Source organism: Coturnix japonica, chromosome Z (assembly GCF_054131305.1).
Source record: "Coturnix japonica strain WE chromosome Z, WE-NBRP24, whole genome shotgun sequence".
Classification (NCBI taxonomy): domain Eukaryota; kingdom Metazoa; phylum Chordata; class Aves; order Galliformes; family Phasianidae; genus Coturnix; species Coturnix japonica.
This window is the reverse complement of record NC_140702.1, coordinates 10,216,257-10,240,332: the sequence shown is the minus strand read 5'-3', so window position 1 is coordinate 10,240,332 and position 24,076 is coordinate 10,216,257. Positions and strand designations below refer to the sequence as shown.

General features: G+C 43.5%; 2 protein-coding genes across 2 annotated transcripts; both read left to right on the top strand.

Moving 5' to 3' along the window:
• The first annotated feature begins 12,056 nt into the window (after positions 1-12,056).
• On the top strand, positions 12,057-15,768 carry LOC146753717 (uncharacterized). The gene is made up of 4 exons (XM_085528746.1): positions 12,057-12,770; positions 13,000-13,914; positions 14,232-14,833; positions 15,513-15,768. The coding sequence occupies exons 1-4, from the start codon at positions 12,264-12,266 to the stop codon at positions 15,553-15,555; spliced, it is 2,067 nt and encodes a 688-aa protein (XP_085384872.1). The 5' UTR covers positions 12,057-12,263; the 3' UTR covers positions 15,556-15,768.
• Positions 15,769-19,105: 3,337 nt separating this feature from the next.
• On the top strand, positions 19,106-22,707 carry LOC146753716 (uncharacterized). Its single transcript, XM_085528880.1, has 4 exons — positions 19,106-19,693; positions 19,923-20,837; positions 21,155-21,756; positions 22,436-22,707. The coding sequence occupies exons 1-4, from the start codon at positions 19,187-19,189 to the stop codon at positions 22,476-22,478; spliced, it is 2,067 nt and encodes a 688-aa protein (XP_085385006.1). The 5' UTR covers positions 19,106-19,186; the 3' UTR covers positions 22,479-22,707.
• Positions 22,708-24,076: the final 1,369 nt, after the last annotated feature.

The window sequence follows — 24,076 nt, the reverse complement described above, 5'->3', positions numbered from 1 at the left end:
ACAGAATATCCCAAGCTGAAAGAGGCTCAAAAATCTGATTTGGAGCAATTTATAAGTTGGATGTTTTGCTCAGTTACAACAGCAGAATAACATCTGTGCTTGTAAAGGCTGTTGAGTGGACTGCCATTGTATTTAAGACCTTTTCCCTCTGGCTTGCATTTTGTGGTTGGATTGTAGACTGAGGAATAAGAAGGATTGGAGTCACTCTGTAGACAAATGCCATTAATTCATTCAGCTGGTTTCGTCCCTTTTAAGAAATATTAATTATTACAGTGTTCTGAGACTAACTCCTTTCACATCCTGTTAGGCTTGTCAACACTAGAGAAAAGTTTCTTCAAATATAATAACTACAAATTCAGATTAAAATCTTAATCTTGCCAAAATGGCTGATGTTTCAAATTAAGTTTTTGAAATAATTCTGGCTTTAATGTAAAATCATCATGGATTAAATGCTTTCAAAATAACAGTAGAAGTAGAAATGCATATGAAATCTATTAACAAATAAAAAGGCCAATTAAACTGTTATTTTCTACTCTTACTCAAAATAATAACATTTCATTCATTTTTAATTCATATATTGGTAAGATTATCTATTTTTTCTCATCATTTTATCAAGGAAAAAAGTTTTTCTTGCCATCACCACCAGACCAATTAGTGTACTAGAAACAATAAAGTTATACAGCAAAGTATAATTTGTATGATTTATTAGCAGATAAAGGCTTCACTAATAAAAAATGAAAATTATATATATAGGTCTTTTTAAAAATTCCTGTGATGAGTTTAGACTCATCTTAAACTGAGGATCTACTGGTTTGTAATAAACCTGATTTAAATAGTATTGTATTTATCAGAAGTTTAAACATACTCATCAACAACAAGAAGTGTACATGGCTTAATATTATTTTAGAGGGAGAAAAACAGAAAGAAAAATGCTTTCTTATCATTATATTGCCTGAAAGAGAGATTTGCTAAGCAAAGTATTTGCTATCATGGAGACTTCTTTGATGTCAAAATTCAACAATAGAAACTTAACATTGAATTTTAGGTATAATTTTATGTATCTATGTTAAGTATTTCATTATCACAAGTACATATTAATAGAAGTACATCTTTTTCTTACAAATGTAATTTGATAATTTTGTTGGTTTTTTCAACGTACAACAGCAATAGGCATGTTTTAATTGCAAGTTATAAGGAAATGTGGGGAAAAAAATGAAATAAATCATCTAGATAAGGGCAGAAGAAACCAGTAGCTGACTGAGCAATAATTTTGAATCACAAAAAGGACATATTTTACAATAAACACTGTTCTCTGTTGTTAACTGAATAACAATCATAAACAGCTTTTTCTGTGTCAGAGAGATATATATTACAAACAGCTCTGGGAATGGTCAAACGATGCACAGATACAGAAGGCTATATTTTAACAGTGGATTTAGATAAACCCATTCTAATAACTTCTAGCATGTACATACAAAACTAAATCTACTTCAGATCTAACTAAGTTTCACTCCATGTGAAAGTAATTAGAGGATTAGAGTTTAAGTTCTTCCTTTAGAATGTAAACATTATTACTGTCTTTTAGTTTCCTCTTTTTAACAGCCTTCTGAGAATTAAACTGTATGAGCCATTCCAGTAGCCTTAATTTGCAAAATATACAGAGTGAATTGTCTTAACTATGTAGATAATTCTTCATTTTCAACCTACATAGTGATAAAACACAATATAAAAAAGCAAATAATATTTTTAGAGATTTATAAATATCAAATCAAATTGATTAATATCCATTCCACAGAATTCCTCCTCATAGGAAGCCAAGCAGTAAGGAGTTTCAAGGTCTTTGGAGAAGACCACATAACTGTTTTGTGATTTATTTCTCATATTTTTTGATTCAGACAATGCAGTAACCCTAGAAAATGCAAGGTAAGAAACAAAGTACAGATATAATTATCTTTTTTAGTATTATTGAAGACATCACTCAGTCCACAAGGGCAAACTGTGCCTCAGGACTTGGTGAGTTAAGAGGGAAAACTAACTAATTACAGTTTATTTTAGCTTTTGGATTTTAAGCCTCTAAGGTGTTAAACTGCAAACAGAGCTAGAATTTAAAAAAGGATGCCAGTTGTTATCAATGCTTCCTTCCAAATAATACTTACATAAAATCTGGACTCTATCTCACAGAAAACATCCTTTGTGATGGATATTTTCCATTCTATTTTCACTGAAAAGGAAGGCCTGTAGTGGGAACACTATCACGATCTGTAATATGGCCTTGCTTTATTTTCTTCTGCCTCCAGGATACTTACACAGTAATTAGAAAGCAAATCAAGACAAGATTCTCATCCAAATAGAGAACTTTATCATTTGAAGTTTCTGTGCCCCATTAGCAACTATAATTACTATGATCTTATGTGTAGTCTTCACAGAATAACAGAATTGAAGGGGTTGGAAGGGACCTCCAGAGATCATCGAGTCCAATGCCCCTGCCAAAGCAGGTTCCCTGCACCAGGTCATGCAGGTAGTCTTGCCCCTATGTAGTCCAAAACTGCTCAGTCAGCATTAATACAGGTACAAAAATGCTGGAGTACACATGTAGATGTTTCCAGTAGTGGAAATCAGGAGAGTGTCTTGTTGGAGGATTAGCACTTTATTTGGATCATGTGCCTTTGCATCAACTGTAGGCACTAACCTTCTTTGTAAGAGGTTCTTGTCCTAAAGCTTGCTTGACTTCTCTGATGGTAGACAGATCTTGGGAAACAGATTTAGTTAATCCATTTAACTAAATTTTAATCAGTTTAGTTATTAAATTGAGTAGTGGCCAATACCAGAACAGGGAAATCAAGAGAGTTTCTAGTGTAGTTCCTACATTTGGATAAATGGTCTGAGATGTTAATGCTTTCCAAGTACATAGCTTTGTCCTGGAGATCCCCTGCATTTCTGAGCTGACATTCCTCTCCTTGGGGAATTTTGTTCTGCTGAGTAAAAGAAGATGTTAAAATAAATCTGCAATGTTCTAGAGTACTAACTGCACCAACCTCGTCCCCCTCCAGAAAACAGGTGGAAGAAGACACGGAATGAAAGTGACTTTATCTTCTGGTCTCAAGAGAGGCATGTCTGGTTCTTCAGCAATCTGTTACACAGGGGCTTAGGAGATAATTTATATGTATTGGCATGGGCTCAGATATATTCAGAAAGTGCTTCACCTGACATTGCTTCAAGTGCAAGATAAGAAGTATTTTTCTTACTTGCTGTTGCTGCTGTTTCAAGGATGAATAAGACCCTTTAAAGACTGTGTTATATTCCTATATTTTGTAACAACCCGAGAATCCTGTGTTTGTAGTGAAAACAGTTCTGCTTGCTGCCCAATTAAAAACTTGAAGACCTTTATAGATGCTACAAACTTCTCTGCTTGTTTCCACATTTTCAAGCAAACATGCACTGTTCGTATCTGATTGAAGCTCTACTTATGTTATCTGAAAATGTAGTTAAAAATATACAAAAAACTGATGATCTTATTCAGAAATCTTGAAACATATTCTCAAAACGTTGAAACATATTCACTAATATTCCTTTATCAAAATGGAAAGTAACTGCATATTTTTTGCTGCTCAGAGGACTGTGTTAAGTCAATGTATCAAAATGCACAAAATAATTTGCCATACCTTGAGCTTGCCATAACTTAAGTTTCATTTCAAAGCTTTGTGTGGGCTTTTTCAGACACTGAAAATTACAGAATTTTCACAGTACCACGTAAACATGCTGAATTGGCTTCTCTGGTTCTGGTAATAGCTCTGCAAAGTGTGATGACAACAAAATTCACCTGAGGCATAGTGGCTGGCTAGTTGTAATGCCTGTTTTGTGGTGTCTCTGGTGCAATCACTACCACATCTGGACTATATATGATGTCAGGTACATCTACTAGAAATTCAGGCCCGTCTTCAGATTAGTGAGGAGATGAACCCTCAATTGGTTACTATTAGTGCAGAAAGAACACACAGGGCAGAAGGATGGAAGTGTTTGTAAATTAAAAATGTTCAGAAAACTATCCTCCTACTCCAATTATCTTTGAGTAACATTCTCCAAACGATTTAATCTACATTGTGTGTTATCAAAAGATTGATGTTAACTTATGCTTAGCTAATAATCAGTATAAATTGATTCTACATTTGACAGCTCAGACTTCTGTTAGTAAACTGTTTTTTATTAACCTAACTGGTATTAAATTAGGACTTTTAGATGGAAAGAAGAAATTGAAGAAGTAATGAAAGGGAATTCCACAGGCTGAGATACAGTAGCAGGTGTCCAAGGGACACAGATTTCTTAAGTCACTGTCCACACAGACTAAAGGCTGTGCATTTCATTTTATTCAAGCAGTCTGGGACCGTGACCCCAAATTGCTAGAGAATAACGAAGGATGAAAAGTTGAATGGTCTATTAAAACCAGGTGGAAAAAGGGGATAAGGAAACACCCTCAGAAATACCAGCACCTTAGCACCTCATTCCAATCATTTATTGCCTTTTCCAAAAGAAATGCTAAGAGCTTCTGAAAATCTTTAGTGCTCATATAATGTGGATGGTATTTTTCTTGATCTTTGCTTCAGAAATAAGAATATTCCAGTAGCAGTTGGAGGGCATGAGGGGGAAAAATCTTCCCTGTGCTCCCCCTCCTATGTGCCCTAATTCCCATTACTTCTGACCCTCCTGAAGCATTGCCCCAGATAACCCTCCCTTGCTTCATCTAGCAACAGACAGCATCAGCCACAGCTGCAACAGAAGCATGACTGCTGGTGAGACAAATGTGACTATTATGTAGGCAGGGCTCACATTCTTCCCCTGAGGTCTCCTGTTGATGTGCGCTGATTTGTTACAGATTTCAGGGCCTCTCCTCTGCTTACCATTTGTATGGTTGAGTTTTTTGAAAACACGCTAATCACACAGTTGACAGTCTCCTTTATGAACTCAGTGACCGTATTATCTCTATCAAGGGCCTAATGTAGCTTAAAAGCTTTTTTTCCCTCTCTATTGTAGTTTTAATTCCTGCACCACAGGAGCTGAAGGCCTCTCTTCTTCCAGTAATAACTCATTAGCCTCAATCTTGGATTGTCCCCAAATGCTTATAACTTATTTTCCTTTCTCCCCAGTATTTCTTAAAGCCTTCTGGTACAGTTAGCACTTTGCCATCTGCTGCCTTCATGACTCTGCAGTAGGAAGAGACTGGTCTCAGTGATGTTTGCTGAACTGTGATGAAAAGCATATCTGCGTTCCCATTTCTTGCTGTGCTACTCTAACATACTCCATTCTTTCTGCTGATCTATTACTGCCTGTCTTCAGTCACTAAATGTGGTATCTTTTGGGCTAGACACTTAAGTGTACTCATCTCGTTGTCCATTCTCCACTAATTCCTCTCATCTCCATTTTCCTCTCACCAGTGAGTAATAACTTCATTTCTACCTGCTGCTTCCATTCTCTTTGGTTTATTTATCATGTTTTTTTACCATGTCTAAATTGACATATTTTGCTTCAGACCATTGCCTATTAGCATCTTGGCACTAAACCATTACCTTTACAACTTCCTCTCAACTTCTGCAAAGCATTAGAGCTCCAGAAGAGCTGTGACCCAGCAGCTGTGGAGGGGATCTGCTGTCTCTGTCTCAGTATGCAGTTACTACACTAACTTTTTCTAGATAATGCAGAGAACAATGATGGGGAAGGGTGAAGTCTACTAATACATGTGATTAATGCAGATAGTTTCAAAGTCATTTTGTCTTCCTTTGAGCATGTGATTTCTTACGTCTCAGGCAGAAGCAGACAAGGTTAAATTCTGGCTGACCTTTCTGCTCAAGACTGATCTTCACTTTAAAATGACTTGGATTTGGTAGGAGTCACAGTAAAGAAGATGTTGGGCTTGACAAGAGTGCCTTGGTCCTGTTAGTCTGCCCAGAATAATGTTAATTTCTATGACATTGTGCTGTAACATAGAAATGAACCAATTCTGGCTGCTTAGATCCCATTGCTTTCCATCCCAATGGGTGTTATAGCATAATTGTCTTGATCAGTCTCGGTCTGGGACTGTCTATGAACTCCAGACTTTCACTAAACCTAACATGTGATACCATCATCAGCTTTGCAGGTAAGAGTGGAAAAAACACTTCCAAATAAATAAATATATAAATTAGAGCTCCTCAGCTGCTAAATATGATTTAGGGAATACTCTAAGCTTTTTGAGATCTAGTTTGTAAGGCTCTAAGAAAGATAGCGTTGCAGTAGAATAATCACACTGACTTCAGTAATTATACAAAGGGCGAGTCAAGTTTTCACCTTTCCCTGATATGATCCCTCAGTATGTAAGTACTTCCAGTGACCTAACAATAAACTTAGATGTATCTGACAGAGTTATTGCTGGGTGCTGTAAGGACATGCTCATATTTAAAGTTTAAGAAGATCTACAATGTTTACTTCATCCACTGACCTTCTTCTTTCTGTTGGAAGTATTTCTGCTCTGATCAGAGGATAGAGGAAAATTACTTTGAAGATATGAATGGCAGTCTTGGTCGTGTTTTTAATGCTTTAAAGAAAGTGAGAAAGTTTCAAAAAATGGTCCTCTCAGATTGGCCTTGGTCTGTCAGCTCCAAAAGCATTCTTGTTTGTTTAGAATATATTAACTTATTTCTAAATGCAATGCTCCTGCATAGCCAGACTAACACATTTATGGCCAAATGTGCTTTGAAGTCTGAGCACACTGCAGTACATAGTTGGTCACCTTGTAAGTTTTCCTGTTGTGTACAAAGGAAAATAATTTTTATTACTTCTCCACCATTGGTAGTGGATCCAGTTCTAAAGTCATTCAGGATAAGTTACAGAACAGGAGAAGTTTTTCATCAGAAAATTCACAGTTTTTTAATCATTGAGCACAATTAGGTACAATCAGACTTTTAAATGAGTAGTGTTATTTATGATGTCTATTATGATTTTCTCTCAGAAAAGTTAGACGATAATTTCGATAAATTCTGCTTATATGTGCTACAAATATTTAAAAATTAGCAATGTTTTTCAACACCTGAGAAACTATCTTTGTCATCCTATTGAGGAGTATACATTTCTGAAAGGTGTTTTTCTTGAACTTTGCAAATGTTAACTCTTCAGCACAGTTTGTGTTACAGACTCATAAAACTCACCTAAAATATTTGTTGACTACTGTAAATGATGAGAATGTCAGAAATACATTAAAGAGCATAAAGGAGCAAATTTAAGAACATAAGTTGCAAGCAGAAGAACATTTAAGTATCAAATAGAGGCTGCTCATAAACTGAACTTGGAAGGACTTCCATCCCCAAAGAGTTCATTGGACAGTACATAACTGTAAACAACACTGTCAAGCTTAGAAATCCTCTTACAGAATATCACCTCTTTATTTACTTGTGATATTCATAGTCACATATTTGAACATGAGAAAAAATCAACAGTGAACCAATGTGCCATGGACAGGTCTACAGCATGAATTTAAAAGTTAAAAATCACTCAAGATTGACTAAGAAAAACTCCATACAATGAGCACAATCACACTTGTTCTCTAAGTTGCAGAGCATTTCTGCTGGACATCACTGCGCTCTGCTGTCAAAAAATATCTTGGAAGTGGATTTTTTACACAACTGCTGTACTTTCACCACTGCTTGCCAGTGTGGTTTCATGTAACGGAAGTGATTTTTGCTACAGAAATAATGACCATAGGAAGAAAGTTTTTCATGTCAGGATACTCCTTAGCCTTAAATATTGATTATGAATTTTTCTGAGTTACACCTGTGACTGCTAAGGGCATCATAATAGGATGCTGTTAGCATTTACCACCAAGTAAAATAAGGACTCTGAGATATCACTGTTCTCTAGGTCTGAATTTTCTTAGAATGGAGAATATGAATCTGGATCTTGTTATCAGTCTGGGAATCTTTTGACTATCCTTATAATCCTAGATACAGAATGGTGATGATCAAATGATTATGATCCTGTATTCTGTGTACCATTAGACCTGCTGAGATATTTCCAACAAAACCTTTCCATGACAAACCTAAAATTATACAGACTTAACTAAAAGACTTTTGTTTTTTTTTTTTTGACAGACTGTTCTAGATATAAATAATATTGTAAATGTTTGTGTATTTACCTTTGTATTTGAAATTTGAATTTTCCTGAGGCAAACCCGCTATTGCCTCTATATTAATAGCTACTTTAGTAGTAACAGTGCCTTAGGAAAGACTTAACATCAAGTATAGAAAGTAAATATACTTGGTGAAACATAAATTTTAAATTGAGCAAATTTGGAGTTCCAAATTTATAGAAACCTAACCTGGCAAAATCCCACATAACTGTCAGTAATTGATTGAAAGGATTATGTCTTAAATGCTAACAAGATGACATATTTAAAATAATAGAGTAGGAATAGCAGAGAATTCTTGATGGCCTGAAAGGTCTGAAGCAGTTAACAGAACTCAGCAGAGCTAAAGACCAGCCACTTTATCAAGTAAACAAAGATAATGTTTCATTTCAGTCTGAACAGAACAGAATAGAATAGTTCAGGGGGAATGGACCTACAAAGATCATCAATAGTCTTGTTCTGTTGTAACTAGGAAAAGTAAAATCTAAGTTTCTCTTTCCTTCTCCCTCATGAAGTGTCTCTGTTGTCTGATAGTAAGGTTGAGGTCACATATTATTCCTTCACTGGGCAATCGTTTATTTTCTTTTTCCTTTTTCATTCACTCAGAGGAAAGGAATCACCTTTGAGATCTTTGGCCCTCATTCAGACTTTGACTAAATGGTACTCAGGGCTGAAATAGTTCTTGCCTAAAGGCAGAATCAATGAGAACAAGAGCATCTTGGTTCTTAAAGATGAGGAAATGTACTGTGGAGCTGGAAAGGAACACTTTCCATCCTGTGGCACGTTAACCTGGTATCTATTAGGAGGGAAAAAAATTAAAAAATATTAAGAGGAAGGCAAAAAGGAACCAGTATCTATTCTTTAGGAAAAAAAAAAAAAAGAAATGTTAAAAAAAGAAAAGGTAAATGAAAGCAAGAATGCTGCACCAGGGAGAAAAGCCTTTTACCTCAGAGGCTGGACATTTCTGTAACATGCCTTTTACTGGAAAATACCAACATTTCCAAGTCAAATCCTCTGGGTGAATAGAGCTCTTTCTCAAAGGATTAACAAAAACAAAAATGATAAAAACACTACAAAAAAGAAGCAGGATTCCTGTTATATCAGTTATTTTCAGCTTCCGTCCAAGTATTCTAGTTCTACCTATTATTTCAATACTTTTTATTTCAAGTGCTTACATTGTGTTAGAATGCTTTTAAAATTTAAGAATCATCATCTTCTGCATTAATGTTGATGAAGGAGCACCTCAATTTTTCTCTTGTCCAGCCAAAATATTTTGAAACAAGAGCAGGCTTTGATGTGGGAAAATAATACTAAGTTTGACAAGCTCTGTCAAAACTTCCACAATGTTTTTTCAAGTCAACATGTGCTCCCATGTAGTTTCATTTCATTTCTCAGCAGTTAGTTCAAATATTACATCTCTTCCATTTATTTCTTTGTGTTCGTTTCCCTGAAATATAAGATATTAATGACTAAATCTTATCAGTACTGAAATATTACCCTATGGCTTTCATCTAAACAAAGTAAAGTTCTCATGGTCTGTGATTTTTTAATTTCTTTCTTTCTTTTTTTTTTTTTTTAAGCCAATACATTTTAGTGATATACAACAAATAGTGATGTGGCCATCTGTTTTCACACTGGAAAGAAGAGAAGCCATCCAGAGGGACCTGGAGAGGCTGGAGAAGTGGGTCCATCAGATCCTAATGTTTCACTGGACAGAACTTACTCTTCTAACTCCTTATTTCTGCTGCACCTTGAAAGGGGGCAGTCAATGAGGAAACTGACAGTGAAGTTGCTTGAAGCCCTCTTTGTTTCCAGCTTTGCAAATTATTTTCCAGTGAGAGTCTGCAGAGATGCATAGAACTGAATCATAGAGCTGGACAAAGGCTTTACAGTAGATGCCTTTTCTGCATTCCAAGATTTTAGCTTTAGTCAACTGGCTACATACTAGAATATAAAAGTATTTTTTCTGCTGAAATTCAGGTGCAACTGTCACGCTTTTCTGCCCTGTGGAATTTCCCAAAATGCCACGATTTTCCAAGCGGTGTCCAGGGCCCTAAAGCGACCACTTTTGTGGACATTACTGAGGCAGAGGCAGTGAGTCTGACAGCCCGTCTGAAGTGCCTCTGTACCAACGCCCGTGCGTAGTAAACAAGCAAAGGGAGTCGAAGACTGCAGTGCATTGGAGAACTTTGATTTTATTGCCATCACAGAAGCATGGTGGGATGATTTGTGTAAGAGGAATACAATCACTGAGGGCTGTCCATTTTGTAGATGGGATAGGTGAGGTAGGAGGAGCGGGGGAGTTTCCCTCTATGTTAAGGAGCGGATAGCCTGTGAGGAGCTGCCTCTGAGAAACAGTCGGGAACAGGTGAAGCACCTGTGGGTTAAACTTAGGAATGGGACAGATAAAGGACAGATGGTGGTTATGGTCTACCAGAGGCAGTACTTTGCCTAAGTCTTCACTGGCAGCCATAACATTTGCATCCCTGAACATCTATGTGGGGACTGGGGGAGCAAACTGCCCTGCACTGTAAAGGCAGAGCAAGTCTGAAACTGATGCAAGAGACAGAATGTGTACAAGTCCATGGGGATGGATGACATGCATGCCAAGGCCCCAGGGGAGCGGGCTGTTGCAGTTGCCGGGACGCTCTCCATCGTGTTTGAAGAGTCGAGGCTAACAGGAGAAGGCCATGGGGGCTGGAAAAAGGGAATACATCACTCCCATTTATAAGAAGGAGAGGAAGGAGGATGTGTGTCTCGCTCCAATTTTTAGGAGGGAGGCAAGGTTCTTTGATATGTGTATATACCTGGCGTGAGATTAAGAAGCAATGGTTCAAATGTTGATCCAACCAGTTTATTAAAGTCCGAGCCGTTTTTAGGGAGACGGGGAAGGGAAGGTAGGCAATAGGAAAAGTAGGAAATATACGCAAGGAGTCTCTGCAGAAAGCAAAAGAGATAGTCACCACCGTGGGTCCAGCGAGGTACACAGTAAGTCCGTTGACCTCAGGAACTCCTCTGATCACCACGGGGGATGGGAGACAGCCAGGGAGTTCCACAGCAAGACAGCCTCGGGGGGGGGGGGTCTTCCAACGAGGTTTTCCCCTCAGGGAATTCTCCATCAAAGGTGTCTTTGTAAAATGGTTTTAAACCAGCTTTTGTGACATTCCCGGCCCACAGATAAGCCAGCAAGGAGGGGTGCAGCACCCCTGAAGAAAACTGCTTGTCCTGCTTCTGCTTATCTTTGCAATCGCGAGCAGAAACACTATGGCACAATAACACCCACCATTCACCCTCCAAGATAGTTAGCAGTTACCAGTCAGAGTCTTATCATCAGAAAGGCCTCACGAAGCAAGCTTTGAGACAACAAAAGAGAAACAGTTCTGTCCTTTAACACATGGAGAACTGCAGGCTGGTGAGCCTCGCCTTTGTGCCTGGGAAGATCATGGGGCAGATCCTCCAACTTGCCATGCTACGGCACATACGAGATGAAGAGATGATCTGAGACAGCCAGCATGGCTTAGCCAAGGGCACATCTTGCCTGAGCAATCTGGAGGCCTTCTGTGATGGAGTGACGGCATCAGTAGAGAAAGGGAAGACAACTGATGTCATCTATCTACTGCAAGGCAGTTGATATGGTCCCCCGCCACATCCTGGCTGGCTCTATGACCAGGTGAAGGTCAGTAACAAGCAGTGTCCCCAGGGGATAGTCCTGGGTGTGGTGCACTTCAGTGTCATTATCAGTGACATAAATGGTGGCATTCAGTGCACTCTCGGCAAGTTTGCCGATGGCACCACACAGCTTTGCCAGAAGGCTTGGATCCAGTGGTCTGCAGAGGTCCCTTCCAACCCCAGAGATTCTGTGATAGTGTGAGAAGGGAGCCGTGGAGATGCTGACCATGTGGGGGGCTGCCAGGAGGGCGTGTGGGGTCTCCATGGCAACTACCGGGACTTTGTGATGCACGGGCAGCCGCACACGAAGGCCATTGTGACATGGTGGTGTCCTGGTGCCTTTAGGAACCAGAGTCCCAGTGCTGCTCACTCTCAGGCGAGTAGCTCCGTGAGGAGGTAGCTTCCCTGGGTGCTTGTAGCTTTGTCTCCGTGAGCGGATACAGAGATGGCGAAGGAGCAGGACCAGAAGGCCCACTCCCAAGCTGATAAAAGACTGCCGAGTGTGCGGGAACAGCGCCAGGTGCGGGATGTGCTGGGAGGGAGAGGGATACCACGGCACCCGAAGCACCGGGGCAGGGGGCACAGCAGCGGGTGGGGTGCCATGGCGGGCCCTGAGCACCTGTGGCCAGGGCACCGCTCCTCCTGCCCCGGGGCGTTTTCTGGGCACCAGCCGACTCCCAGGACAGCTCTGTGCCCCGAGGCAGAGAGCAGTAGGACCCAGCTCAGCAGGGCTGTCTGTGCCCAGGAACAGCCTCCTCATGGGGGCTTTGCCAGGGACGCTGGTGGTAATGCAGCCACCTGCAACCCAGGCCTCCTTCTCCCTACACAGGTGGGCCGCAGGCCGCAGCAAGCTGTGCTGCCAGGCAGACAGAGCCAGGATTTGTCTGTCCGTGGGATCCAACTGCCACCACTGCCCCACCCAGCACAAGCCTCTGGGAGCCGCCGTGCACAGGTAGGGAGCCCAAGGGAAATGGGAAGGTCTTCTCGAGTGCGGGGAGCGGCCAACCAGCAGGTGGGACCGCTCCCAGCAGGATGAGCCTGCTGCAGCCAGATGGCTGCTGGTGTGTGGTGGGGACTGATGGGGGTGCAGCCGGACTGTGACCATTCTGCTCTAGGGAACGGGGTGGCAGCGGCCGTGAGCTGGGGGCTGACTTTGGGTTTCCCCATGGCTTCTCTTTCAGGCGGACAGACCGGAGCTCAGGCAGGGACTGCCCCGCAGCAGTGGCTCTGGGGAAGGGAGACGGCCTCTGCCAGCCTTGCCGCCTCTCCCACAGGGGGCGCTGTCACTGCCAGCTGCGCCCCAGAATGCAGCCACTGCTCGGGGACAAGTTCACACCTTGTCCACACTGCCACCAATAGCCTCCAGAAGTTTTCCAAGAGGCAGAGCTGCCAGTGCTGTGAGAGCTACCACCAGCAGAGTGGCTGTCCCAGGTCTTCAGGACAACCCTCAGCCCCAGGAAACGGCAGTGAGGGCCGAGGGCTGGCAGGCAGATCTATCTGTCCCTGCACTCCCCCTCAGGCCTGCAGAGAAGACACCCGAGTCCCTCAGGCTGGCGTATCGGATGCGTCCAGCAGCCATAAGATCAGGACCCTGGCTGAAACCAGCACAACCTAGACAACGTGCACCCACCAGCACTGTAAGAACACCGGCACGAAGAACCCAGGTGCTGGCCCCCAAGGCTGGGAAAGTCACCGAGAATGAGACGCAACGTGCTGCCAGTGCTCAGGAGGACAGCGGAGATGCTCACAGGGTCTCTACATCACGCTCCCTGGCAGCAGAGCAGGCAGCAGAGAAGGAAGCAGAGCAGGCAGCAGAGCAGGCAGCAGACAATGGTGCCAAAGATGCCGAAGACAGCAAAGAGAGGGCCCGCTCTGCCAGGAGAGGGGACAGGTTCCTGCCCTGCTCTCTTTGCTGTTCCACCTACAGCGCTGTTGGCAAAGATGAGCAGGATGAGGGGAAAGACACCTCTGGGAGAGACGCTATGTCAGTGGCAGGAAAGGAGCCTGTGAGCACATCATTTCCTGGGGCAGAGGCCCTGCCTCCAGCGTCTTCAGTGCCTGGAAACCTTCAGCATGATGTGAGCAAGATGCAAGTGGTGAGCAGCAGGCATGAAGTGGATGCAGGCTCAGGAGTGTGCACACTGTGGGGAAGTGTGGCAGGCTGAGCCCTGCCACGGCCAGGCAGCTGCCGGAGTGTGTCAGGGACTGTTGCAGGGTACAACCGGGACATGAGGGCACCTCACAGCGAGCAGCTCTCTGGCAGCTTGGCATGAGGGAACAGGGCTGCAGCAAACACTGAACCAAGTGCTGCCCTCAGGCCCCATGCAGGGCCTTGCCATGTCAGCAGGGACAAGTGGGTCGTGTGGGGAAAGGAGCCAACTAACTCAGTGTTTTTGCTTTGCTTCTCTTGCAGGAGGACAGCCTGGAGATCAGGGACACATTCACCCACAGCAGCACGCCAGGGGAGGGGAGACAGCCTCTGCCAACTTGTGGACCATCCCTGTGTGTCCCTGCACCCCCTCTCAAGCCTGCACATGCCACACGCAAATCCTACAATTTGACATACAGAAGGCGTCCTGTAGCCACCAGACCTAGACCCTGCCGGAAACCAGCAAGTCCAAGGCAGAGTGCACCCACCAGCACTGAGGAAACAGCAGCACAAGCAACGCAGTTGCTGGCCCCCCAGGTTGGGAGCAGCCCCACACATCAGACACCACCTGCTCCCAGTGCTCAGGAGGGCAGTAAAGATGCTGTCAAGGCCCCTGAATCACATTCCCAGGAGGCAGAGCAGGCAGCAGAAGGTGGTGCCAGAGCTGCTGGCACTCCTCAGGACATGCTGGTTGAAAAGGATGATGAAGAAAGGGCATGTTCCAGCAAGAGAGGGGGCATGTTCCTGCCCTTCTTTCTTTGCTGCTCCACCTCCACCTCCACCAGTTCTCTGATGGATGAGGTGGAAGACGAGGAAGAGAGCGTAGACATTCCTATTTGGGAGGGATCACATAGTTATTCCTCAACGTAAGTCCGTGACAGGGGGCACAGGCACATAGCAGGGGGGTTGAAACTGGATGATCATTGTGGACCCTGTCAACTCAGGCCATTCTATTAGTCTGTGATTCACTTATAACAACTTGTGAATCACAGTTTGCAATAAATGGCTGTGGATGGTCAGTACACATATGAAACTCTGGATGACATAGCTCAGGGTCTACTTTTCATGAACTCAAAGGTTAAAACAAGTAAATGTTCCTCAGCAAATGTTTTTATTTTATCCTAATTTCTGTAGGGCTTCTTCTTGATCTTTTCTCCTGTGAAAAGTGAAAACACACTGATAGCAGTGTTTTGATATGTCTTTATTATGATGGTTACTTTATGCACGCTACTAATTAAAAGTAGCTAAAGCCTCTTAGTGAGGAAAGTGAGCAAAGATCTAACAACCTTAACTAAGGTACTCTTTGGGCTTTAGTCACATGAAACAACTGACATAGATGTGGTATTGGTGATATTGAGAAATGCCTGTAGGACTTCCCAATAACAAGAGTAAAAAAGTCAGCATTAGTTCTTGTCAAGGAAAGCAATCAAGTTTTCAGGTGTTAACAAATCAAATAGCTCATTTTCTGTTTGCTAGAATCTATGTAATATTGGAAACAGGCTTTTTCTGTGATAGTGTTTTCATTCTGTTCTCTCATTTTTCTAGACATCTTGATGACCAAGAAAACATAGAAGATAACAGGCAGTAGCATCTCTGAGCTGACTAACTGAACATCATTTCACTTCCTCCCTGTGAAGAGGTGGAGAAGCAAAAACAATACAGTGAAGTTCTTCTGCAGTAGAAAAATGTGACATCATATTGTGATTGAAAGAATCTTTGTGGCTAGTTGATAACTAAAACTTCTATGTTTATTACAAAATATGTCAAGGCTTATATGTTAATAAAATCTTGTTAAGATCTTAGTAATCTTGCTAATCTTTGTCGCGTCCTGATCCGGTGACAAATTAAGGCTGACGTGTGAAAGTACCGTGCCTCCGTGCACAGGAAACAGACGGGACTCACACACAGTGTGTAATGCCAAAAGTACAAGTTTAATGCCGTGCCACAAACCCTATATACTGGTACATGTGACCACCCCTATCAGATACTCGTGACCTTCCTGACTCCACCCCTGGTGCACGCTGGCACCACCTACCCAATACCCAAAAATCTTCATTGTTAAAATCATTAGTAAAATCTTCTCATTATTTGTCAGTGAACAACAACTAAATTCCGACGTTATCCGTTAACAGCTAGAAGTTCTAAAATCTGTATCTGCTGCTTTGAACAAATCTAAGAACAATATTATGTATCTATATGAAGTGAATTCTGTGAGGTTACACTACCTAAACACACTACAAACTTATTTCACAAAGATGAATGATTCCTTCCCGTCCTCTTTCCACATTTTCAATGTTTCTTCAAAATATCCATAAAATTGCACATAAGGTTTATAGCCATGAACCTCTTTCTTGCCTTCTTTCTTAATAACTCTTCTCAGAAATGGGCTCTTAAAAGTGCTCCCTATTTTAAAATATTTTATAAAGTATAGGTCCTCATGCAGATTTGGAATTCAAAGAATATGAGAAAGGGGAAATAAAAATGAACAAATGCATTAGTATTAAACTGTTCACGAAAATAAACCAAGGTAGAACAATTTTGCACCCATTAGTTGAACTGCAACACATCCTCATAAACTCTTCAGTCTACTTTTTAGAGAGTATGTTCTGAATATATATGTAAATATAAATGCTAACATGTTTGGGCAACATTTTTAAAGATACGTTTTTTCATTTGTATTTTTTAATTCATGGTCTTATCAGAAACAATGTTTTAGTTCTAGCAATCATAAAAAAGAAAAATTAGGCTGAATAACTATAGTCCTTAAAAATGCAACAGAAAATTCTGGCGACAGCAAGTGCATTCTGAATATGTTTATTTACAACACAACAAAGAGCTCCTGAAAATGCAACACGCTTTCACTGAATTTTCTTTCATTAAGTGATATTGACAGGAATCATCTTGAGATTAAAACAATCCCGTTTCTCTCCAGAAAGCCAACCCAATAGCAAATTATTTGTGGTGCAAATAAGCCAGAGAGGAAAGAAGCTGCATCCTCTGCAATGGTTTTCTAACCATATTCCTACAATGCAGCTCACATCTAATATTTAATTTGCAATAGTGAAATAGCTTACTTGCCTCTGCATGCTGTATTTCTGTTTGTAAAACTGTTTTACTGACAGTGGCACCCAACATCCCATAAAAGGAACCTTGTAAAATCTGCTATTCTCAGCTTGCTCTATGGGGATAGCAGCATTGTTCCTAAAAAGCAAGGGACTTATACAGAGTATCTTGTTTTGTCAAGCTCTTCTTAAAAAGCTTTTCCTTTAAAATTCCTAAAGGAGGAGTTATTGTTGTATTCCATCTACTTGATTTCCGTGTTAAGTTTTACTTTCTCATACTGTATGTTCAACCTTAGTTCTGTTTCAGCAAGTCTGTCTCTATAAAAATGTCAGCGTTGCTCTTTGAGTACCTCAGTAAAATAAGGAAGATGAAGTTATCAATTAGAATAATACTTTTCTGAAATTTAAGTTACATATTGAATTGCATACAAATGAAGTAACAGAAAGGCCTATCAGTGCTAAAGATGTGAGATTAACTACTCCCTCATACTCATTTTTAACGAAGAGTAACAATTGAGTTGACAAACGAATTCCAGGTCTCCTCATATCACTTGTCAATCAAAGTGTAACCCTTTTAATGTTTTTTAATGTGACACCAAGGTGGTAGCATGGTAAAATGGCGATTTATTGAAGCACACACGACCTTATATAACCTACGTCCACTTCGTCTACGCCTACTGTGTTACACGTAGCAAGATTCTTCCAGAATATGGCGAAAGGGCCTGTCACGTCACAGCCCAATAACATCCCCGTATTTCGCCTAATACGACAGTTCTTTGATATGTGTATATACCTGGCGTGAGATTATGAAGCAATGGTTCAAATGTTGATCCAACCAGTTTATTGAAGTCCTAGCCGTTTTTAGGGAGACGGGGAAGGGAAGGTAGGCGATAGGAAAAGTAGGAAATATACGCAAGGAGACTCTGCAGAAAGCAAAAGAGATAGTCACCACAGTGGGTCCAGCGAGGTACACAGTAGGTCCGTTGATCTCAGGAGCTTGAATGATCAACGCGGGGGATGGGAGACAGCCAGGGAGCTCCGCAGCCAACCGGCCTCGGGGGGGGGGGGGGGGGGGAAGGGGGGTTCTCCCAAGGAGGTTTTCCCCTCAGGGAATTCTCCATCAAAGGTGTCTTAAACCAGCTATTGTGACATTCCTGGCCCACAGATAAGCCAGCAAGGAGGGGTGCCTCTGTTGCCAGACCCATGCATTATCGCCTTCTGCAGTGGTCAGCTCCTTTGAGCAGCACCCCTGAAGAAAACTGCTTGTCCTGCTTCTGCTTATCTTTGCAATCGCGAGCAGAAACACTATGGCACAATAACACCCACCATTCACCCTCCAAGATAGTTAGCAGTTACCAGTCAGAGTCTTATCATCAGAAAGGCCTCACGAAGCAAGCTTTGAGACAACAAAAGAGAAACAGTTCTGTCCTTTAACACATGGAGAACTGCAGGCTGGTGAGCCTCGCCTTTGTGCCTGGGAAGATCATGGGGCAGATCCTCCAACTTGCCATGCTACGGCACATACGAGATGAAGAGATGATCTGAGACAGCCAGCATGGCTTAGCCAAGGGCACATCTTGCCTGAGCAATCTGGAGGCCTTCTGTGATGGAGTGACGGCATCAGTAGAGAAAGGGAAGACAACTGATGTCATCTATCTACTGCAAGGCAGTTGATATGGTCCCCCGCCACATCCTGGCTGGCTCTATGACCAGGTGAAGGTCAGTAACAAGCAGTGTCCCCAGGGGATAGTCCTGGGTGTGGTGCACTTCAGTGTCATTATCAGTGACATAAATGGTGGCATTCAGTGCACTCTCGGCAAGTTTGCCGATGGCACCACACAGCTTTGCCAGAAGGCTTGGATCCAGTGGTCTGCAGAGGTCCCTTCCAACCCCAGAGATTCTGTGATAGTGTGAGAAGGGAGCCGTGGAGATGCTGACCATGTGGGGGGCTGCCAGGAGGGCGTGTGGGGTCTCCATGGCAACTACCGGGACTTTGTGATGCACCGGCAGCCGCACACGAAGGCCATTGTGACATGGTGGTGTCCTGGTGCCTTTAGGAACCAGAGTCCCAGTGCTGCTCACTCTCAGGCGAGTAGCTCCGTGAGGAGGTAGCTTCCCTGGGTGCTTGTAGCTTTGTCTCCGTGAGCGGATACAGAGATGGCGAAGGAGCAGGACCAGAAGGCCCACTCCCAAGCTGATAAAAGACTGCCGAGTGTGCGGGAACAGCGCCAGGTGCGGGATGTGCTGGGAGGGAGAGGGATACCACGGCACCCGAAGCACCGGGGCAGGGGGCACAGCAGCGGGTGGGGTGCCATGGCGGGCCCTGAGCACCTGTGGCCAGGGCACCGCTCCTCCTGCCCCGGGGCGTTTTCTGGGCACCAGCCGACTCCCAGGACAGCTCTGTGCCCCGAGGCAGAGAGCAGTAGGACCCAGCTCAGCAGGGCTGTCTGTGCCCAGGAACAGCCTCCTCATGGGGGCTTTGCCAGGGACGCTGGTGGTAATGCAGCCACCTGCAACCCAGGCCTCCTTCTCCCTACACAGGTGGGCCGCAGGCCGCAGCAAGCTGTGCTGCCAGGCAGACAGAGCCAGGATTTGTCTGTCCGTGGGATCCAACTGCCACCACTGCCCCACCCAGCACAAGCCTCTGGGAGCCGCCGTGCACAGGTAGGGAGCCCAAGGGAAATGGGAAGGTCTTCCCGAGTGCGGGGAGCGGCCAACCAGCAGGTGGGACCGCTCCCAGCAGGATGAGCCTGCTGCAGCCAGATGGCTGCTGGTGTGTGGTGGGGACTGATGGGGGTGCAGCCGGACTGTGACCGTTCTGCTCTAGGGAACGGGGTGGCAGCGGCCGTGAGCTGGGTGCTGACTTTGGGTTTCCCCATGGCTTCTCTTTCAGGCGGACAGACCGGAGCTCAGGCAGGGACTGCCCCGCAGCAGTGGCTCTGGGGAAGGGAGACGGCCTCTGCCAGCCTTGCCGCCTCTCCCACAGGGGGCGCTGTCACTGCCAGCTGCGCCCCAGAATGCAGCCACTGCTCGGGGACAAGTTCACACCTTGTCCACACTGCCACCAATAGCCTCCAGAAGTTTTCCAAGAGGCAGAGCTGCCAGTGCTGTGAGAGCTACCACCAGCAGAGTGGCTGTCCCAGGTCTTCAGGACAACCCTCAGCCCCAGGAAACGGCAGTGAGGGCCGAGGGCTGGCAGGCAGATCTATCTGTCCCTGCACTCCCCCTCAGGCCTGCAGAGAAGACACCCGAGTCCCTCAGGCTGGCGTATCGGATGCGTCCAGCAGCCATAAGATCAGGACCCTGGCTGAAACCAGCACAACCTAGACAACGTGCACCCACCAGCACTGTAAGAACACCGGCACGAAGAACCCAGGTGCTGGCCCCCAAGGCTGGGAAAGTCACTGAGAATGAGACGCAACGTGCTGCCAGTGCTCAGGAGGACAGCGGAGATGCTCACAGGGTCTCTACATCACGCTCCCTGGCAGCAGAGCAGGCAGCAGAGAAGGAAGCAGAGCAGGCAGCAGAGCAGGCAGCAGACAATGGTGCCAAAGATGCCGAAGACAGCAAAGAGAGGGCCCGCTCTGCCAGGAGAGGGGACAGGTTCCTGCCCTGCTCTCTTTGCTGTTCCACCTACAGCGCTGTTGGCAAAGATGAGCAGGATGAGGGGAAAGACACCTCTGGGAGAGACGCTATGTCAGTGGCAGGAAAGGAGCCTGTGAGCACATCATTTCCTGGGGCAGAGGCCCTGCCTCCAGCGTCTTCAGTGCCTGGAAACCTTCAGCATGATGTGAGCAAGATGCAAGTGGTGAGCAGCAGGCATGAAGTGGATGCAGGCTCAGGAGTGTGCACACTGTGGGGAAGTGTGGCAGGCTGAGCCCTGCCACGGCCAGGCAGCTGCCGGAGTGTGTCAGGGACTGTTGCAGGGTACAACCGGGACATGAGGGCACCTCACAGCGAGCAGCTCTCTGGCAGCTTGGCATGAGGGAACAGGGCTGCAGCAAACACTGAACCAAGTGCTGCCCTCAGGCCCCATGCAGGGCCTTGCCATGTCAGCAGGGACAAGTGGGTCGTGTGGGGAAAGGAGCCAACTAACTCAGTGTTTTTGCTTTGCTTCTCTTGCAGGAGGACAGCCTGGAGATCAGGGACACATTCACCCACAGCAGCACGCCAGGGGAGGGGAGACAGCCTCTGCCAACTTGTGGACCATCCCTGTGTGTCCCTGCACCCCCTCTCAAGCCTGCACATGCCACACGCAAATCCTACAATTTGACATACAGAAGGCGTCCTGTAGCCACCAGACCTAGACCCTGCCGGAAACCAGCAAGTCCAAGGCAGAGTGCACCCACCAGCACTGAGGAAACAGCAGCACAAGCAACGCAGTTGCTGGCCCCCCAGGTTGGGAGCAGCCCCACACATCAGACACCACCTGCTCCCAGTGCTCAGGAGGGCAGTAAAGATGCTGTCAAGGCCCCTGAATCACATTCCCAGGAGGCAGAGCAGGCAGCAGAAGGTGGTGCCAGAGCTGCTGGCACTCCTCAGGACATGCTGGTTGAAAAGGATGATGAAGAAAGGGCATGTTCCAGCAAGAGAGGGGGCATGTTCCTGCCCTTCTTTCTTTGCTGCTCCACCTCCACCTCCACCAGTTCTCTGATGGATGAGGTGGAAGACGAGGAAGAGAGCGTAGACATTCCTATTTGGGAGGGATCACATAGTTATTCCTCAACGTAAGTCCGTGACAGGGGGCACAGGCACATAGCAGGGGGGTTGAAACTGGATGATCATTGTGGACCCTGTCAACTCAGGCCATTCTATTAGTCTGTGATTCACTTATAACAACTTGTGAATCACAGTTTGCAATAAATGGCTGTGGATGGTCAGTACACATATGAAACTCTGGATGACATAGCTCAGGGTCTACTTTTCATGAACTCAAAGGTTAAAACAAGTAAATGTTCCTCAGCAAATGTTTTTATTTTATCCTAATTTCTGTAGGGCTTCTTCTTGATCTTTTCTCCTGTGAAAAGTGAAAACACACTGATAGCAGTGTTTTGATATGTCTTTATTATGATGGTTACTTTATGCACGCTACTAATTAAAAGTAGCTAAAGCCTCTTAGTGAGGAAAGTGAGCAAAGATCTAACAACCTTAACTAAGGTACTCTTTGGGCTTTAGTCACATGAAACAACTGACATAGATGTGGTATTGGTGATATTGAGAAATGCCTGTAGGACTTCCCAATAACAAGAGTAAAAAAGTCAGCATTAGTTCTTGTCAAGGAAAGCAATCAAGTTTTCAGGTGTTAACAAATCAAATAGCTCATTTTCTGTTTGCTAGAATCTATGTAATATTGGAAACAGGCTTTTTCTGTGATAGTGTTTTCATTCTGTTCTCTCATTTTTCTAGACATCTTGATGACCAAGAAAACATAGAAGATAACAGGCAGTAGCATCTCTGAGCTGACTAACTGAACATCATTTCACTTCCTCCCTGTGAAGAGGTGGAGAAGCAAAAACAATACAGTGAAGTTCTTCTGCAGTAGAAAAATGTGACATCATATTGTGATTGAAAGAATCTTTGTGGCTAGTTGATAACTAAAACTTCTATGTTTATTACAAAATATGTCAAGGCTTATATGTTAATAAAATCTTGTTAAGATCTTAGTAATCTTGCTAATCTTTGTCGCGTCCTGATCCGGTGACAAATTAAGGCTGACGTGTGAAAGTACCGTGCCTCCGTGCACAGGAAACAGACGGGACTCACACACAGTGTGTAATGCCAAAAGTACAAGTTTAATGCCGTGCCACAAACCCTATATACTGGTACATGTGACCACCCCTATCAGATACTCGTGACCTTCCTGACTCCACCCCTGGTGCACGCTGGCACCACCTACCCAATACCCAAAAATCTTCATTGTTAAAATCATTAGTAAAATCTTCTCATTATTTGTCAGTGAACAACAACTAAATTCCGACGTTATCCGTTAACAGCTAGAAGTTCTAAAATCTGTATCTGCTGCTTTGAACAAATCTAAGAACAATATTATGTATCTATATGAAGTGAATTCTGTGAGGTTACACTACCTAAACACACTACAAACTTATTTCACAAAGATGAATGATTCCTTCCCGTCCTCTTTCCACATTTTCAATGTTTCTTCAAAATATCCATAAAATTGCACATAAGGTTTATAGCCATGAACCTCTTTCTTGCCTTCTTTCTTAATAACTCTTCTCAGAAATGGGCTCTTAAAAGTGCTCCCTATTTTAAAATATTTTATAAAGTATAGGTCCTCATGCAGATTTGGAATTCAAAGAATATGAGAAAGGGGAAATAAAAATGAACAAATGCATTAGTATTAAACTGTTCACGAAAATAAACCAAGGTAGAACAATTTTGCACCCATTAGTTGAACTGCAACACATCCTCATAAACTCTTCAGTCTACTTTTTAGAGAGTATGTTCTGAATATATATGTAAATATAAATGCTAACATGTTTGGGCAACATTTTTAAAGATACGTTTTTTCATTTGTATTTTTTAATTCATGGTCTTATCAGAAACAATGTTTTAGTTCTAGCAATCATAAAAAAGAAAAATTAGGCTGAATAACTATAGTCCTTAAAAATGCAACAGAAAATTCTGGCGACAGCAAGTGCATTCTGAATATGTTTATTTACAACACAACAAAGAGCTCCTGAAAATGCAACACGCTTTCACTGAATTTTCTTTCATTAAGTGATATTGACAGGAATCATCTTGAGATTAAAACAATCCCGTTTCTCTCCAGAAAGCCAACCCAATAGCAAATTATTTGTGGTGCAAATAAGCCAGAGAGGAAAGAAGCTGCATCCTCTGCAATGGTTTTCTAACCATATTCCTACAATGCAGCTCACATCTAATATTTAATTTGCAATAGTGAAATAGCTTACTTGCCTCTGCATGCTGTATTTCTGTTTGTAAAACTGTTTTACTGACAGTGGCACCCAACATCCCATAAAAGGAACCTTGTAAAATCTGCTATTCTCAGCTTGCTCTATGGGG

Excerpts from the sequence above, each read along its gene's own strand:
- LOC146753717 (XM_085528746.1), top strand. The coding sequence starts at position 12,264 with ATGGCGAAGGAGCAGGACCAGAAGGCCCACTCCCAAGCTGATAAAAGA. Across the intron at positions 12,771-12,999 it reads CTGGGAGCCGCCGTGCACAG|GCGGACAGACCGGAGCTCAG; the intron begins GTAGGGAGCCCA and ends CTTCTCTTTCAG. Across the intron at positions 14,834-15,512 it reads TCACATAGTTATTCCTCAAC|ACATCTTGATGACCAAGAAA; the intron begins GTAAGTCCGTGA and ends TCATTTTTCTAG.
- LOC146753716 (XM_085528880.1), top strand. The coding sequence starts at position 19,187 with ATGGCGAAGGAGCAGGACCAGAAGGCCCACTCCCAAGCTGATAAAAGA. Across the intron at positions 20,838-21,154 it reads ATGTGAGCAAGATGCAAGTG|GAGGACAGCCTGGAGATCAG; the intron begins GTGAGCAGCAGG and ends CTTCTCTTGCAG. Across the intron at positions 21,757-22,435 it reads TCACATAGTTATTCCTCAAC|ACATCTTGATGACCAAGAAA; the intron begins GTAAGTCCGTGA and ends TCATTTTTCTAG.